We start from the raw sequence: 17,940 nt of genomic DNA on the forward strand, positions 1-17,940 counted from the left end.
ACATCAGGTGCTGGGTGAAAGTCTCTGTACTTAAACCTTGTATTACAATCTGTTCATCAGAGAAACAATGACAAGGCACACTGCAAGGGGAACACAGAAATCTAATTAATACAAAACATCAACACCACCCTTAGCCCTCTCCCAGGCACAAGTGACCATCAGGACAACCCATCCAAATGAGCAGCATATACAACTTTACAAAGACATAGGTATGGTTCTCTGGTCAGCCCTTATAAATAGCGTTTTACATATTAAAATAAATATGTCCATGTTGCCAAAGTAGCAAGAGGTTTCTTCGTTATTTAAAAAAAAATATGTTACAATATCCTTTACATTTCTTGCTTAGTTTAAAAAAGTAATTAAAAAGTCATTTTATAAAATAATATGAATAAATTGAGTACAAGAGTGTCCATCCCTAGCACATGTCCTGGGTCTGTATACTGTGATTCAGCATAAGATGCTAACCTCATGCTGAGGTCATTCCTTCATTCCTAGCTGGACAGAAGAAATCCAGTGCTTGCTTTTTTCACCACTTGTAACAAGTCTATGATGTAAAATTCATGGCAAGGGAAGATGTCCCAGATCTGGGGAAGGTTCTCATCGCTGCTATTTATGGCTTTGCTACTCCCTGTATCTGATTGCCTTGTGTAGCACAGAAGAGGATGTGACCAGCTGAAACTCAGCCCTGGAGTTTGGAGGGAGGGAACAAGTTCCAGCCAAAAAGTGTAAGCAAGAAATTGCTGCTTGCCTTTTTTTTTTGTTTCTTTTTTCTTTTTTTTCTTGACACACTGGAAGCGTGCAAGAGTGTGGGAGCATGTGAGTGCACAGGTGTGAGTGTGCCATGGGTATGAGCATGCATCTGCCTGCAGGAACATTAGGAAGAAGATTAGAAAGTTTGGGAGAAGGGCTGAGAGTCTCTCCTCCTGATCTACTCTCTGCCCCTCTGACCTTTCTAGTTACCACTGCTGAGCATCCCCAGGAGTTTGCTCGGCTCCAGGCCTTGCTGCTGTGCCATCTTCTGAACATCAAAACCCATGTGCATGAGGAACTGGATCACATTCATCTCCTGCCCTGTGAACTGGTCCCTGATTGTGGGGCACGAGGGGTTGCAGTGAGGCCATGGACAGCTGTCAATCAGGTGAATTGGGCAGCCTTTCAGAGGAGCCTTCCCATTTTTGTTGCTCTCATGGAGGCTCCGATCCCAACAGTGCAGGGCACGGGGTAATGATGTCCCCTTCACCTGGATGTCAGTCCAGTGACTGAAAAGACAAACCACACAGATCACATCAGGGGGGTCAGGCTGCCAGGACAGGGTCATTCCCATCCCTGTTCACCTCTGCAGGATCTGCACAAGCACTTACTTGCGTGTGATGATCTCGTGGGACAAACAGGCAGGAGCAAAGCTCGCACTAAAGGAAAACAGAAACATGGATTATGTCTTGAAGGACAAAGTAAGTCCTGCTGAATTGAACCTTCCAGACTAGGGAAAGAGTAGAATTTTACACAAAAATGAAAAAGGCAAGATTCTTGATGTAGATGTACTAATAGTTACTAAATTTACAGCTCTCCTTTTTCAGCAGAGATCTGAGAACACAAAGAACTAGATATGAACGTCCCTTAGAAACAAAAACACTGGGTTTTTCTCCATGAAACACTTACGTCACATCCTTCAAGGTGTTTCTCAGCTCTCTACCTAAATTCTGGATGTAGAGCCACTGCCCTTCCTGAACAGGCTGGCCAGTGAGGTGTACATTGTCTACAGTAAGCTGGGCCTCATCGAACAGCCACTGGACAACAAAGACTGGGCCTAGAAAGACAAAAAGTTTGGAAAAGGAATTGGTCCAAGTTACTTACAAATACAGAGGGAACCCTAAACCATTTGATCTCTCTCCTTTGGTACTTACACCGAAGAGTGGGGTAAATCTTATATCCAAAAAAGCAATTCCATTCCTCCCCCTCTTTAAACTGTAGCTTACAGCGTTCAGGAACAATGCCATTCCAGTATCTAGAAGACAAAGCAATAAAAGAATTGGAGGCACAGGGCAATCCTAACAATGCATCCTCTCCATATCCTAATTCCTGTTCTGACTAGAATTTCAACTGATAGAACAGCTTTCTTGGCAGCACTGTCCCATCAACACATTTTAGAGCATCTGTAACTGTACACATTCTTTCGCACATTTAGACTTTATTGTCTTTTCCAATAAAATAATTGAAAAAACACTGACGTAGACAATAACTACTCCTTATGTATCAAAACGAAGGAATACAGCGAAGGAGACATCTTTTCCACACTCTAACCACTCACAGTAGTGCACTTTAGACATCTGACTGTACCTTATTCCTCTCCTGATGGCCTCTGTTGGAGCACACGTTATGGTATCGATGCAGTCGGTCCTGCGGTACTGTTTGTTATCCAGGAACCATCCAGAGTCTGCCAAGCCTCGCACCTGAATCCCTTGGTAACCCATCTCCTCCAGCTGCTCTGCCACTCGATCCACGTTCAGGAGCACTCCTGTCCCTCCAGCACTGCAACAGCAACATCAGCACTGCAGTCATAGGGGCAGACGGGTGTTACAGACCTTGCCAGCAGAACACCACTTTCCTCAGCAGTGACAGGCTATAAACACCTGCATCTGCCACAGCAGAAACACCCAACCATTCACCACAAACTTGGTAGACACTACATTATTTCCTTGCTTTGCAACACTCAGAAATAAAGCCAGTGCTGAGTAATAATCTCGTAGCTCAGAAACAAAGTCCAGTTGTTACTCCCTTTCCTGGGAAATACATGTGCTCTCTATCATTTCCAAGGGGGTTGGCTGCTCAAAAATGAAAAGAGTCTGAAGTGAGACAAATTCACTCTTGGCAACTTCTCTATTATATCCCTGTGTAATATACTGAGTGTACCAGAGCTTTCTGCAACACAGGATGATCCACAGCATCTGTGTAAGGCAAGTTTGTTTTTTATTTCAGTGTCCTGAATCAATTCACAGAAATCATGTGTCTCATGATTTGGGCCAACAGGAACCAGAATTCTTGGTGCAGACACCAGAAAACTGACCAGAGATACAGGGTTTGCTATGTTAGTGTTACTGTACTCCTAGGAGAAATGTTTCAGGAGCTGCTGGAAATCCTCCCTTAACAGCTTTCTACTGTGGAAATCTCCTGTCTTCACAAAACAGAATCTTGTGGATACCTACCTGCTCCCTGCTAGCAGCAATACTTTTGCAGTGCTCAGACCTTTTCCCACCAGCTCCTTTATAACTTCTTGTATGATCAGTGCTCCCATGAAGGCATATTCATCTGAAAGACAGCTCAGTGTCAACAAAATTGCTTCCTGTCCAGGCTCAGACTTCTATTTCCTCTCTGAAAATGCTTAAGAACTTCCCAAAGGGATTAGGAACCTAAACTCAGGCTCATTTTATCCACCTATATGAAATACACCTAACGAGAAATTTTCCCCCACCTTGTACAAAATGTGCTGCCCTGAAAGAGAACCAAGTCAACTCAGTTACACAAGTACCTTCCTATGACCATGCTTAGAAATGAGTAAACTTGGAAAACAAGGAAGGTGCTGGAGAAACAAACACAGACCTTCCTACCACCAGGAAACTCCGTTCCAACTTACTGCTTCCCCTTTTTCCCAGTTCATCAAGCCAATTCAGAGAAGCAATGCTTCACAAGATGTTACATGTACAAAGACACTGCTTCCATCCGTGGTTGCTGATGTGTTACTGCTCCACAGGAACAGTGCCAAGGAGCTGGGATGGAGTGGAAGAGTCCCTCCCTTACTGTGACACCGCTGGGATGACAGCAGATGGCAATACAGCCTGCATTAATATGAACCATGCTTTTTCCCAAAGAAACCTGCAGACAGATTTAGCTTGACACACAGTACCTCCTGCCTAAGGCCAAATATCCTCCTGATAAAGGTCTGACACTAAATTTCCAGTCCTGCCTCTCAGGTCACCCATGCTAAAGTTACATGCAACAGTCCATGGTCCCTCAGCTACAGCAATTAATTTGCTACGTGCTGGAACCTGGAGATTCATCTAAAAGGAATTCTGGACTTCTAATCCTTGCATACTGCATCAGTGTAACATCTCTTCAAGCAGTGGCTCTGAACTATGTCAAAACAGCCCGAGCTAAAGAGATCAGGATGTTTTATCTGGAAGTAGCTTGATATTCTTTCCTGCCCTTCAGCAAGAAAAAGCCTGTTTCTCGTCCGCGTGGTTTCACAGAAGTCTGGCCACATCCTTTAATGTGTGATGTCTGGGGCAGCAACGGCCCATCAGCAACACTCACTTTTCTCAGACTTGGAAGAGGCACCGCTCCAAACATCACTTGAGCAATATGGGATGAATCTGTAAGAGAGGGCTGTGTGAGTCCTGCTGTGCCTCTGACACGCACTACAGGGTGAGGATGCGGTCACTCAACTGGAAGAAAATTAAATCCTGGGGAAAAGGGAAGGGGAAAAGGGAAAAGTTTCTGCCCAGTTTGACAACTTACCTCCCTGCAGACCAAGTGACAACCGTAATTTTCTTGAATTTTCTCCTGAACACTAATAGTTTAACTGAGTTAAATCAATAAATAACATGTCTTTTATCAATCTAATTGAATCACTAAGCTCAGTGGACACAACGATGGAGCATGACTTTGCTCTCAGCTATTCTGCCAACACAGTGGATGGCCTGTCACAGGGCAACTCTCTATGCTTCCGTTTTTCACACGAAAAATGAGAAGACTCTAGGCAGTGCAGTGTAAATGCTGACTGCAGCCACTGGAAGTTTTTGCAGGAATTAACTTCACATGTCTCTGTTTTGCAGAAGACAAATTAACATCCTTTCTGTATAGATGCATATATAAACTGGTGTCTCTCACTTCTCTTCTTTGAACTAGGAGAGCTGCTCCACTTTCTCAAATTATCAGATGTGTAACACACTATCAGCCCAGCACTCATGATGGATTCATCACTGCAGCTGTTTGAGAAGGCTCTCTAAGCTATCCCCAGTTTTTCTTCATTAGATTACCCTACAACTCCAAGGAGATTGAACTTGAGTTTCTCAGCCTTGTCAGCCCTAAAGTGTTAGAGAGCTGAACTGCAGCAAATGAGGAATCACACAATTTCCTTTTCCAAGTATTAGTCTTAACCTGTCTCTGCAGCACTCTTGCTAGCTTAAAAGGCAGGAGATGGTGTTTAAGTATAAAGCTAGTTCCCTCCGTTGTCCCTCCTTACACCATGTTTGCATTCCACCAGTGGGGATTTTCTTCTGGCTGAGAAGACAGGATCCCAGTTCCTGCAGATGGGCACAAAGAAACAAAAAACATACAGATGACAGTCTGTGATTTCAGAGGAATCGTAGGAGCCTCATGCAAGACCTCTGACCACACAGAAAACAAACATCCATGATGAAAAGCATTGGCAAGGGAAGTGGAAGGAACATTTCTAAATTTGCCCTTAGGCGGATTTGACATTCAGAATTTGATTCATGCTACAGATGAAGCCCGTCTAGAAGCTTCTTGTAGCACAGAAAAGACCTGTGATGCCTACTTAAGCACCTCCCCAAAAGAAAAATCCTAGCAGGTAAATTCCAATACACTCAGTTAGACGATCTGTGTGAGTGACGGAGGTTTGGGTACCCAGGAGGCCGCAGCACGAGAAGAGAGCGAAGAGAGCAGTACTCATTACCGGCGGTACCTGTGCACCCAAAGCCCGCCCATGCCCGCGGCACGGGCTCATCATGGGGCAGCAGCCGGGCACCTTCCAGGGTGGTGACGGCGGGCGCTGCCTTAGCCGGTCCCAGTACCTCGGGGCTGCCCCACGGGGTGGAGGGGGCGACTCACCCACGCGGGTCGCGGGCCACTCCCGGGAGCTCATCAGCCGCCGCATGGTGTCGTAGCGGGTGTCGCAGTTCTCCCTGTTGAAGCAGTACCACCCTCCTGGCGAGGGGACAGGGGTCAGCCGCCCCGCAGGGCAGGGGGCTCGCGGGCGAGGGACGGCGGCCCTCGGGGGCCGGGGCACCGAGGGCAGCCTCGGGTCGCCGCCCCGCTCGTGGCCGCCGTTGCGGAACTCGGGGGCTCCGGCGCTCACCTTCCAGGAACAGCAGCCACCGCCGACTGCCTTTGGACTCCTTCAGGTAGTAGCTGCAGGCACAGAAAAGGGGCAGCGCCTCAGCGGGAGCCGGGCTCGGCCACGACGCTCTGCTGCCGGTCGGGCCGGGGCGGCGGGGAAGCGCCGGGGCCGCCGCCCGGGAGGCGCTCGCTGCACCTGTCGCCGCCGGTGCCGCGCGCCGCCGCGCGGTGGCGCCGCAGCCCTCGGGGCCGGGGCCGCGGGGAGCGGCGGCGGCCGCGCGGGGCAGCCCCGGGGCGCCCGGAGGGGCCGGCGCGGCGCGGGGACTCACCCGGCCGGGCTGCCGTCGTTGCAGGTGACCGAGGCGTTGTGCAGGAGGTGCAGGCGCAGGTCGTGTGGCAGTGCCTGGGCCGAGCAGGGGTACAGCGACTGCGCCAGGCTCTTGACCTGCGCCATGAAGCTGTCCATGTTGCCCTCCACGGCGGTGAAGTCCAGCGGGAAACTCTCGGCTGCCGCCGCCGCCGTCTCGCCGCGCTCGCGGACCGCCGGCCCTCGCCGCCGCCAGCCCTTCCTGCCCTCGCCGCCGGGCCCGGCGTGCAGCAGCCCCAGCAGCAGCAGGAGGTGCACCGCTGCCGTGCCCATCGCCGCCCGCCGCCACCCGCCGTTCGCCGCGGCAGCAGCCAGTCCCCGGCGGCGGGCAGCACCGCCTGCGCTCCGCCGCGCCCCGCCGCGCCACCCGCGGGGACGGGGGTCGGCGGCGGTGGGCGAAGAGGGCAGCGCCGGCGGAGCGGGCTCGGCGGTGCGGCTACCGGCACAGGAGCCCACCGCCCGCTCCCAGGCGGCGAGCATGACAGAGGGGCACGGAGTGCGCGGGGAGCGCGCCGGGGGCGCCGCCAGCCCGGGCGCCGCGTGGGGCAGCAGCCGGCCAGCCCCCGCCCTGCCCTGCCCTCCGCCCCCTCGGAGCGAGGCGGAGGGAGCGGGGGGTCTGAGCCGCGCCGCGCCGCACCGGCACGGTGGGCCGCTCCGTCGGGGCGCGCCCCGCGCTCGACGGCGACGCCATCGCCGCCCCTGCCGGCGCCGGGGCCACGGCGGTGGCGGCGGCGCCCGACAGCCTCGCCCGCAGGGCGGCGGGGGCCCGGGGCGGCCTCTCTCCGGGGCCGGGGGGGCGGCCGGGCCGCCCGAGCGCGAGACCCCGCACGTGGCAGCCGCCGTGGCGGCGCCCCAGGCCCGCGCCGCGCCCCCCGACCCGCCCCTCTCCCCCCAGAGCCCCGACGGCAGCTCCTCCCCGGCTTCGCGTCGGCGGCACTGCCCGCCCCGCCCCGGGACGTGCCGCCGCCGCTCCACCGGCGGAGCTCAGCCCCGCGCCCCCCGGTCGCTCCTGTGCGGGATCCCGCACGCCGGCCCGCAATGCCGCGCTCCGGCCTGGCCCCGGCTCCCGCAGGGCAGCGGGAAGCGGCCCTTTGGTCCCAGACATCGGCGTCCGGTCTGCTTAGCTTCCGCGGGCGACCGGGGCCGGCAGCGGGTCGCCCCCGGCTGGAGGATGCTGCTGCCGGGAACAGGAGGGGACGCGGAGGCCCCGGGCGCGCCGGAGCCACGGCAGGCCGGAGGCGGCGGTTCCGGCCCCCTGCAGCCCCTGGCCGCCGCCGCCGTTGCCCGGGGGTCGGAATCTCCGCGCCGCATAGGCTGCGCACTGTTGCTTCCCGCAGCTCCCGAGGTTTACCGCCGGCTGCTCTCCCCCGGGGCCCGGACGTTTCCAGGAATCGCAAGAAAAATCCTGGAGAAAAAGCCGTGTTGTCAACAGAGTGCTGGTCATCTGGGAGAGGGGGAATTCCCTGGAAATGGCCTTATTGCAGACCTCGGAGTTAAACACCGAGGAAAAACAGAGAAAATACTACGCTTTGAATAATATGCTCCTCACCAGCCCTCCAGAAACGAACAGGAGGATTGTCTTTACTGGGAAATATAATCTATCTGGGATCAGAAAAGGTGAAAATAGTATAATCTTAAAATAGCACATGGAAGGTTTTTTTGTCAAGCTGGAATTAGGGCTGTCCAACTGCTGCAACTACATTTTTTACCTTACTGTGTTTGGACTTTCTGAATGCAGGCTCAGCTCTATGTTTCCTACACACGTAGCATGTGGTTTTGGTTTGCTTGCTATGTTGGTTTTTTTATCTTTCAGTTATTCTTATGTACTCTCAGTTCTTGCTCTGCTGTCACTCAGACTTTTACTTCCAAATGTTTTATTTAAGTGCTAATACTGACAACAGTATCTTTAAAGCCAAGAAAAGCTACTCAATTGACTGTGCACCTCCTCTGTGCACTACATTCACCCTTGATGTTTTTGGTCCCAGCGCAGCATTCCTGCATCGTTGTATCTTTCTCTACTCTGGCCTAACCCTCCCTTCCTCACTGTTCCTGCCAGGTCCAAGCAGTGGATCGCTGAGGCTAGTTACGGCAGGGTGAAGACCTCGTCAGTCAGCCCGAGCAGAGCTTTATCTGGAACCTGGTCAGTTCGTGCACATTCTGAAGCAGTGAGTCCTCGGAGTGCTCCAGGATCCCTGGAAAAGATGGCATAAACAACTTTGGCACCTCGCAGTCCACTAGGTACAGCACAGAACCAGAAGGGGTGAGGCTGCTGAGCTGCATCCTTCACAGTAAAGCTGCTGTGCCTCCCGTTGCCAGGCTTGCATTCCTCCCGGTGTCCCTGCTCTTTCTCTCCACGGAGGGCTGAGTTCCTGCACTCTGTAATGCCTTGCTTGGTAACCAGCTGGTGCATTGAGGGGTGACTGATTATGATGCACCAGGGAGGCATCTTATGGCAGAGAGGAATGCATGTTAAAGTTGCAGATCTTTGTCCTGAGAAGTGAAGAAATTCAGATTTTGTGTGGCTTGGCTTTACTGAGCCCTCTTCAGCTTTCTGACCTCTGATTCAGGTCGCTCAGGGGAGGGTTCGTTCAGAGCACTCCTGCTATCGTTCTAAAGCTCAGGAAAATGTTGTATTACTTTTCATGGCTGAGCAAGGGGCTATGAGGAAGAGTGTAAGTCTGTAGGTCTGCTGTAACAGCCTTTCTGATCCCTAAACACTTAAATCTGGTACTGTTCAACTCCTTGACATACTGAACTTGATTGAACATCAAAGTGACACAGATTTTTGGTAATTTTATAATAGTTCAGAATGAGAGGTTCACTGAGTTGTAATCTTTTGATAAGAGCCTCCCTACATTGAATCAATTGACCTCAGCACAAAAAGAAGCCCAGAGAAAGCTGAAAGAATTGGAGTCCTGCTCCAGGCAATGGAGATCTGGCATTTTTATTGGTAGAAGTGAAGTGCATAGGAGGCAAGCAGATTTTTAATGATTGAGAATAATGTTATGGGAGGTATTGTTTTCATTTAATACCCTTGAAAGTGAAATGTCCTGCATAACGTGTTCCACTATGTCCTGAGATATGTCCCTGTATGTTCAGTGTATTGGACTATGCTGTACCAAAGCTTATGAATTCCATCATACCCTGCCAGGACTAAGGCAGCCCCACCACTGGCCCTTTAGATGTTTCCCAAGGACAGCCAGGAACCAAGAGGGTTACACTTGGGTCCTGTGTAAGGGCTTGTGCCACAGGTGTGGTTCCCCTTCATAGCCACCTCTCATTCCTGATTTGAGCCACACTGCAGCCCTGGCTCAGACCAAGCTCCCTGGCTCATTGCTTGGGTCTTGTGTTGTGTGTAAATTACTCCCTACAGCACTACTCACCAACAGAATCCTGCTTTCTCTCAGTCTTGCTACTGCTGCCTCCTGACCCTGAGGCCAGGGGTTGCAAAGAACTCCAGGAGAGCAGTAGAGCCCCCTTAAATCCTGGGAACAGATTGATGTGATGTGATGTGATGTGATGTGATGTGATGTGATGTGATGTGATGTGATGTGATGTGATGTGATGTGGTGTGATGTGATGTGATTGATGTGATGTGATGTGATGTGATGTGATGTGATGTGATGTGATGTGATGTGATGTGGTGTGATGTGGTGTGATGTGGTGTGCTGTGTGATGCTCTGGTAGGAACCATCTCTTGAAACACTCCAGAATTATTGTTACATTGATAAGCATCTTGTCCTGCATCATGTTTTGGAGCTCGTTACTACTATTTCTAGATGTTCACAGCTAATTTCCTATTCATTTTGAAAGAAGAAATAAAAAGTAAAAGCAGGTGAGGTTTTGCTACTTTATGAAGAAGCAAATATGTGTTATTCCCTGTATGCCTGTGACAATGCAGATGCAAACAGTGCCAGGGCTATGTATTGAATGTAAAGCACCAGCTGCCTGAAAAGTAGGATTAGGGAAAGTCATTGTGCAGTGTGTTCACTCTAATTACCAAAAAAATGCAATTTAAGACAAATTTTTGGAGGATGTGTGGCTGGGGCTCACCTGGTAGATTTGCAGGCATCCTCCAGCCTGACAGTGGCAGAAATCAGATATAAGGGTGTTTTCAGCCATTCCCAAATGAGGTCCTCTTTCTTTGTGGCACTTTAAGGGACTCCAGGTTGTAATCACCTCCACCATTTCTCTCTTGAATGCTTCTAATTTCAGACAAATATTTGAGATCAGAAGTGATTCTGGGTATGAAATGTGGCCCTTCTCCTCCATGCAACTTTATGATTATGACATGCTATTAATAACCACAATCACCTCTAATCCCACAACTTGGAAACATTCAGCTCCAATTACATTGGTGTCTTTTTGATAGGAACAACGTTTCTTTAAGGGATGTGTCACTTCCAGATGTAAAAAAGGTGCAAAAGATGAAACAGCTGCTTGCTTCAGACATCAAGTAGGAGCTACACCCATCCAGAAACGAGGCCAGTGTTTTGGGCCATGAAACCCAAAGTGCATCTTTCAGATTGGAATGGCTGCTCTGCCTTAGCAGGGGGATAGTCGCTGCAGTTAACAAAGTCATTTAAATTGCTTCTTCGTCTCCAGGAAAAGTATTAATTAGTGGAAGAATGGGATATCTTCATTATGTGTGAGATAGTTGCAGAGCTTTGGATCTCTCCCTATTTTAAAGACTAAGAAGTACTTGAATATCAGATATTTGTTGCACCTTTTTTTAGACAAGTGTGTCAGCTTTGAGAAAATCTTTCCCTTAAGCGCTCACACCTCTTCATATATATTTACAGCACAAGGCAATTGAAAAGGTAGAAGATGATATATCCTGAATACTGTAGCTCCATAAATGTAACGGCAGTGATACAGCGCAATGGAATGAACAAAATGTAAAGACCTTTTTAAGCATTGTTTTAAACATTTTACACCCGGACATCCTTTATTACTATTTCTACATCTCACTGAACAATACCTATGGGTGGACTTAGGAATCCATATGCATAAGCTAGGGGAAGTCTCTCCATCATTAAAACTCCCATTTTTCTCCCTTCTCTGACGCTGCTGACATGGTTAACACAAGTGTTATCTTTTATGAAAGTGTCTTTCCTTGAAAGGATCTTTTTCTTTTATAAGCCAAGCAAACCAGACATTTTTGTGGGTGCTGGGGTAGAGGTGGAGACTTAACATATAGGATAAATATAGAAGAAGTAGAGAAAGGAGAAAGTATTTGGCATGTGGTTACAACTTAGGCTAAATAAATTCCAGTGGTTACTCAAACTAAAAGTTTTGGGTTTTGTTTTCTGGGTTTTTTTTTGGTTTTTTTTTCCTTGTTTTTTGGTGAGTTGTTTTGTTTTCTTTCTATGATAGCAAACTAAACAGACTGTCATCGAATCTGAGAGTGCCTTTGATGCAGAGGCCATGCTGAGACTGAAGGGGAAACCCATAAATGAAATAAAGACTCCGGGAAAATGTGTGTTGTGAAATGTATGATAATTTCGGTTCTTTGGCTGCAGCCATCTCTCCTGACCATCTGAGTTTGCAGCACTGACCACGAGGTTCCAAATGAACTTTTTTCCTTTTTTTTTTGCCAAAAGAAATGTCTCTCAGAGGCAGCAGGATGCCGTGCTTTGTCTGACCAACGGCGTCCCGACTGTGACACTGCCTGGACACTCCTGTGGCCCTGGGAAGGCGGCAGGATGGTCCCCATTCCCCTGCGACATGCGGCGCTCGCCAGGGCCGTTATTTGGCCCAGGAGAGCCTTCCCTGTGCGCGCAGGGATTTTCGGTACCCCTGCTTGGGAGGGAGATAGGAACGCTTCAGCCCAAGGCATTTCTGGCCCGGCGCTGCCTGGGGATGCCCGGGCCGGCCGGCCCTCGGTTAGGGGTCGCCGCCTGCGCTGCCGGCCAGGATCCCGGTAAAACGAGAAAATGTTTTATTTCCCTGGGGGAGGATCCCGACACTGGAAACCCAAGGGACAGCACAGGCGCCGACAGCCACAGCGGGAGGCGTGCCTGGCTCCCGTCCCGCTCCCCGCGGAGCTGCGAGACGGCGGCGGCTCCGGAGCCGCCCCCACCGCGGCCCAGCGGGCAGGGCCGGGGCGGCCCCCGCCCAACGCCGGGGGAGCTGCCCGGGCCGCCCACCGTGCGCCGTGTCCAGGGGCCGCCGCTGCCGCCAGCCTCCCTCGCGCCCCGGGAGCCGCACTCGCCGCGGGCGAACCGCTCCGCTCCGCCCTCGGAGCCGCCGGCCCGTCCCGCCGCGGGCCGGCTCCGCCAAGCAGGGACCCCTCCGCGACCGCTCGCTCCCGCAGCCGCCCGGCCGGCCAGCGCCCCCGTCCTTCTTCCCCTCCCGTGCGGTCGGGGCGCGGCGGGGCGGGCCGGCAGCAGGACGGCCTCGGGCCGGCTCCGCCCCGGCCGCGCGGGGCTGGCACGGCAGGGGAAGATGGCGGCGGCGGGCGGGGGCGGCGCCGCGGTGTCGGTGCTGGCGCCCAGCGGGCGGCGGGTCACGGTGCGGGTGGGGCCCGGCACGGTCCTGCTCCAGGTGGGTCCGCGGCGGGGAGGGGGCTGAGGGGAAGGCGGTGGCAGGGCCCCGCAGGCCGGCCGTGACGCCTCTGTTCTTTCCGCAGGTCCTCGAGGAGGTCTGCAGGAAGCAGGGTGGCAGCCCTAGCGAGTACGGCCTGAAGTGAGTGTCGCCGTGGGGCCGGGCCCGGCTCCGGATGCCCGCGGCTGTGCAAGAGGCTCCGCCCGCGGCTGTTCCCCGCGCCGGGCCCGGCGCTGCCGGAGCCCGCGGCGCGTCCCGGGCCTGGCTGTATCCACGGCGGGCGGTGGGAGTGCGAGGGGCCGGGATAAACACTGAGCTCTGGTCACGTCGGCTCGCCCCGGTTTCCCTATGCCACGCTCCTTTCGGTGCTGGGACAGACGGCAAGGCCCCATGTCGCTGCCGCGGGACACCCACGCGTGCACCTCATCCAGCGCACAGACCAGCAACGCCCGTCTCCCCTCTTACATGGGGGTTTGACCCTCCGCTTTTATGGTGTCTTAATTGCGAGCTCGTTTGTCTGAGTAACACACAAAAAAAAAAAAAAAAAAAAAAAAAAAAAAAAAAAAAAAGGAGTAAAAGACTACATTGGTATTTAACCAGGCTTGGTTATGTAGTTGGTTGCTGTTTATCCCTTTAAAACCTTTAAAGGGAATTCTATGAACTTCAACTCTTTTGGTGTGCAGAATAGCTTTTGTTGATGATGCTTTTATAATTGCCAATTGTTCATTAATGAATCACGTTCTATGGCTTCTAGTCAGCCTCCTGGGAATTCTCTTGCACAGTACCTGGACTTTGTATTGCTCATAGGTTATGTTCTCCTTCAGGTTTCAGAGGAATGTGTTGGACCTGTCTTTGCAGTGGAGATTTGCTAGGCTGCCCAACAATGCCAAACTGGAGATGGTGCCAGTCTCCAGCAGAGCAGGAGCTGGAACCACGGTATGTTCATTTACACAGTGTGACCTGTTTTGTTCAGTTACCAGTTGTGCTGATAGGATCCCATCAGATCTAATGACCAAGAGCACAGGCTGGCGTGTCCAGTGCCTCTGTGAGAGATCAGCTGAAGACTGGTTGCAGTGCTTTTGAAAATAGTAATTAAGTAGCTGAAAGTCTTTATTTAGAGTCTGCATGAGCGTGGGATACCAGCTGTGCTAGAGGAGAGTGGGGTGGTTTGGGGAGCTGAAAAACTAGTGGTCATGGAGAGCTAAGAAGTTAAGCATCAGTGATGACTAATTCAGTTCCCTTTCCTAATTTCTGTTTCAGTTGCTGTTGCCCAGCTCTGGATTTTGACTAAATCTCAGATTCTTACAGAATCCTGTTTTGCTGCTTTCCCAGCATTGGTGTTCATGGTGTGTTTACACAGCTTTAGAGTCTTCAGTGACATGTTCAGTGTTCATCAGTGGCCAAATGTCCCTATTTAGTATTATTTGCAAAAGACTTTTGGATGGTGTTTTCTCTAGAAATTATGGCCACTTTTAGGAGTGTAAAAATCTTCTATACATACCCCTATGACCATAGGCCTAACTTTTCAAACAACGCATGGGTGTTACTGAGTGTGAACTTTTCACAGTGTAAAAATGATGTGTGGTCTTACTTAAGTAGCCTGGGAATGGAAATTTGTCTATCACTAAGTCATCTTGCTATTTGTTAACTTCCTCATAGGAAGTTTCTCCATTTTCATGGAAGTTTCAGGTCTGTTGGTGCTGATCTCTTCATGTCTGTCAGCCAAGCAATGTTAGTGTAAAACCTCTGTAAATTTTCTCTGTAAAACCTCCATATTCTTTGCTTTGGCACTCATGCCTTATTTCTGATGTGGGGGTAGAAAGACATTTGTGCTTGAAATAATGTCTTTACTTAAAAAACTACCACAAACCAGTAGCATCTGCTTAAAATTTTCAGTGAAATGTTGTGGTGGAATGGAGGTTGTCTTCCAGAGAAAAGCGTTTCTCTTGAAATGGTGCAGTGATGACTATCTGACATTTACATCCAGTTTGGGAGGTACTGAAGGAAAACAATGATTTTATATTTTTTCTCCTGAACTTATATTGCAAGAGAGGGCAAGAAGGACTGTTCACTGTTAGGAGAGGGGCTATAGTGTGGAATTGTGACACTGGATCACACAAGAGAAGAGCTAATAGCAGTGTAAGTTGTTACTGTTTAGTTGCAGTTCAACAGCACAATGTACAGAAGTGAGGCTTCCTGGGTGTGCTGGTTGCTGTGTCATGAAGGTGAGAAGACGCAGCATATGTGCATGTGAAGAGTGGAGTCTAAAGAGTCCCTGCCCCACAAACTTGAGCAGATTTTACTTGGGAGAACTTCACAGTGTAAGAAAAGACTTTGTACAGAACAACTGACTAAAAAGAATTCCCTCCCACAGGGAGTATGTGTTAAAAAATAGGGAATTCTGTAACAGCCAGGTGACTGTGACTGGGATGTAGTGGCAATTCAGATGCAGACTCAGTCATGTCAGCTGGCTGCAGTAATGTTGGGATGAATTTGATTCTGTGTCTTTTGTTACTGTATGTTCTATTAAGATCATGTGTGTGGAATTAGGTGTGCTTTCCTTTAGTGACAGCAGTTACCCTAGAGACAGAATACAGGTTTTGATAAATCATGAGTTTGTTCAGCAAAGCTGATGTTTTAAAAATAGAAAGCTTTTGGATTTGCCTTTGCTTATGGAAAGCATTGTTTCCTGTAAGACAGTTCTTTAGTGAAAAATGGAACAAATTCCCTTTGTGATGGCAGGTGACACAGGAGCACCATCAGTACAGCTCTGGTGTTAAAGCTGTCAGCCTCCTGTTTAAATGTTTGTAAACTTAGATGATAACTGGCACTGGTTGTTGGAATACTAAGTAGCACCTGGGGTTTTCGAAGAGACTTTTTTAATGGAGTGAACAGGACTTTCATGACATGTTTAGCTTTGAGCTGTTGCCCAAAAACTGATGCAACTGGTAGTCTGAATTTCTGGCCTGGATTCTTACAGAATGGTGATGTCAGCTGTCATCACTCTGGTGTAGCTGAGAATAATCTAAAGCTTGTCTCCCGTGTAGGAGAAACCAGGAGATTGTGTTCGTGGTGGGACAAAATGACATTGTACTGTCGGCTCATTATTGATGATGCCACTGTTTCCTTTATGTAGAAAAATTCCTGTCTCCAGCAGATCAGCATTTGCAGTCCTGTGAGGACTGGTGGGAGCCAAGGCAGATGACAAATATATTCCTCCATGGAAATCATAGTGAATTGCTGGAATGTTTGATGTCTCTTTCCCGCCTCTCTGTAGCTCCTGCCCTCATGCTTGCACACACACCTTGCACTCGGTGAGAGGCTGCACTGAGAGTATTAGTAGGGACACGCGAAAACACAGAATGAAAGAAAGTGGCTTTGGCTGTCTTGGGCTAATGTCCTTCTCAGGCTTTGGAATAAGGCCAGTTTTTGTGGACTTCTGAAAACTAAAGCTGACTGGAGAAACAAGGTATCTAGTGGCTACAGGACTCTGTGATTTTTCTTTAGACAGGTGAGCTAATTGGGAAAACTTAAGAGTTAGACATTCTGGAAAAGGCTGAATATTTTCTAAAAGGTTAAGATAGCACCTAAAGTGCTCTGTAGAATATTATCTAGAGAATAGATAATTCTCTATCTCTTGGTTAGCTGCTAGACTTTTCCCCTGGGACAGTCAGGAGTTTCAAGTTCTTCAGGGCTGACCCCAGCATGTGTTCACTTTAGAAATGTCTTGGTGGGTTTTTTTTTTTTTTTTTTTTTTTTTTTTTTTTTTTTTTTTTTTTTTTTTTTGTTTTTGTTTTTTCTTTTTTTGTGAGGGGGAGGTAGGGAAGCAATTCTCTAAGGACTGTGTGGTGCCTTATAATGTAAGTGGATGTTTGCATTCCAGGTTGGAAAAGACCTGTTAAAATTGGCAGCTAGCTAGCTCTTGCCTTTTTCTGCAGGTGTTCAAGAACTCGATAATTTAATGACCAGAATTATTGCTGAGATTTTTTGTTAGTTTACCCTTAAATTGTATGTCAGAATGTGGTGGTTAGGAAGCATTAGTGAGTTTCAAGTTACAAAAGTCCTTCGGACTGATAACAGTTGTTTAGGTCCTCAGTAAAGCAGGGATGGATGGGAATGTGTTCATTGTTTCTGTGTGTGGTTATGCAAGTGAACTGTTTTGTCCCAGGAAAGTTGTTCTTCAAAATGATGCTGAAGTAGACAGAGCTCTGTGTTGGTGTTTTAGATGGTGCAGCTGCATCAGTCATGGCTGGGTTATTGGAATTTGTTTTATGTAGCTGTGAAGACCCTTACTGTAAAGTTTCACCTGGTATGAAATAGAACACCTCTGTTGCTAATGATGGCACATTATTAGGGATGTTTGCTTTGGCTTTTGTCTGAGTATGTTCCAGTTCAAGATACTGCAGGGGAGAGGGGCCCATGAAAGCTGGTTAGTATTCCAGGTTGGCCTCCCCCATCCTCACGAGCCATTCATCCCAACAAACAGGAATTCAGGCCAGAATGCCCATACTGATGAACAAGAAGCTCCAAAATATTTTAAAAAGTTGTGAAGAAAAATAAGTTTTCATTCAATTTTCAGATGAATGAATTGTGGTGTTCTTGTAGGTTCGGATAGCATTACAACTAGACGATGGCTCCCGTTTGCAGGACACCTTTCTCTGTCAGCAGACCTTGTGGGAACTTCTCAACCATTTTGCGAAGATCAGGTGAGCAATGCAGTGAGAAAATACTTGTTTGGATGGATCTCTGCATGCCACTAATTACTTGTTATGGTGACCCAGCTAAATCCTTCAAATTTGTAGAATTTGCATTTATTTGATTGTGATTTCTCCTTTATAACAGTGATGTTTGCATTTTCCTTGCTCTTTCAGATTTGACAATCCATAGTTTTATTATTGTTTTTTATTCCAGGAGTACCGCTCCTGTTTCAGGGCATAAACTGGTAACAAACT

General features: G+C 49.4%; 2 protein-coding genes across 4 annotated transcripts in view; one reads left to right on the top strand and one right to left on the bottom strand.

Moving 5' to 3' along the window:
- Positions 1-81: 81 nt before the first annotated feature.
- NOTUM (notum, palmitoleoyl-protein carboxylesterase) lies at positions 82-6,735 on the bottom strand. 2 transcript variants are annotated; one of them, XM_059864493.1, is made up of 12 exons: positions 6,405-6,735; positions 6,095-6,147; positions 5,848-5,943; positions 5,240-5,300; positions 4,309-4,367; positions 3,204-3,306; positions 2,338-2,529; positions 1,905-2,005; positions 1,660-1,807; positions 1,362-1,409; positions 949-1,259; positions 82-863 (listed from the first exon to the last, which is right to left on the bottom strand). In XM_059864493.1, exons 1-11 carry the CDS (start codon positions 6,713-6,715, stop codon positions 953-955), a joined length of 1,479 nt encoding a protein of 492 aa, XP_059720476.1. In that variant the 5' UTR covers positions 6,716-6,735; the 3' UTR covers positions 82-863; positions 949-952. The 2 variants fall into 2 exon arrangements, with proteins under 2 accessions (XP_059720476.1, XP_059720475.1); XM_059864492.1 differs by having other exon boundaries at positions 82-1,259; positions 6,405-6,734.
- A 6,121-nt stretch (positions 6,736-12,856) lies between these two features.
- Positions 12,857-17,940, top strand: part of ASPSCR1 (ASPSCR1 tether for SLC2A4, UBX domain containing) — a 33,012-nt gene continuing 27,928 nt past the window's right edge. Inside the window, exons 1-4 of one of the 2 annotated variants that reach the window (XR_009488888.1) lie at positions 12,857-12,988; positions 13,074-13,129; positions 13,813-13,924; positions 17,594-17,694. Coding sequence is in view for 1 of the 2 variants with exons in the window: in XM_059864157.1 (XP_059720140.1) it covers positions 12,890-12,988; positions 13,074-13,129; positions 13,813-13,924; positions 17,594-17,694 (368 nt within the window). In the remaining variant the exon portion in view is untranslated. The remainder of the gene's footprint in view (positions 12,989-13,073; positions 13,130-13,812; positions 13,925-17,593; positions 17,695-17,940) is intronic. The other variant, XM_059864157.1, reaches the window with a different exon arrangement.

This window comes from Haemorhous mexicanus, chromosome 20 (assembly GCF_027477595.1).
Source record: "Haemorhous mexicanus isolate bHaeMex1 chromosome 20, bHaeMex1.pri, whole genome shotgun sequence".
NCBI classification, from domain to species: domain Eukaryota; kingdom Metazoa; phylum Chordata; class Aves; order Passeriformes; family Fringillidae; genus Haemorhous; species Haemorhous mexicanus.

What these genes read in the sequence shown, in the direction of transcription:
- NOTUM (XM_059864493.1), bottom strand. Translation starts at nt 6,715, where the DNA reads ATGGGCACGGCAGCGGTGCACCTCCTGCTGCTGCTGGGGCTGCTGCAC. An exon ending in GATTTACCCCACTCTTCGGT is followed by an intron (nt 1,808 to 1,904) that starts GTAAGTACCAAA and finishes TTGTCTTTCTAG; the next exon opens with GCCCAGTCTTTGTTGTCCAG. An exon ending in CACGAGATCATCACACGCAA is followed by an intron (nt 1,260 to 1,361) that starts GTAAGTGCTTGT and finishes TTGTCTTTTCAG; the next exon opens with TCACTGGACTGACATCCAGG.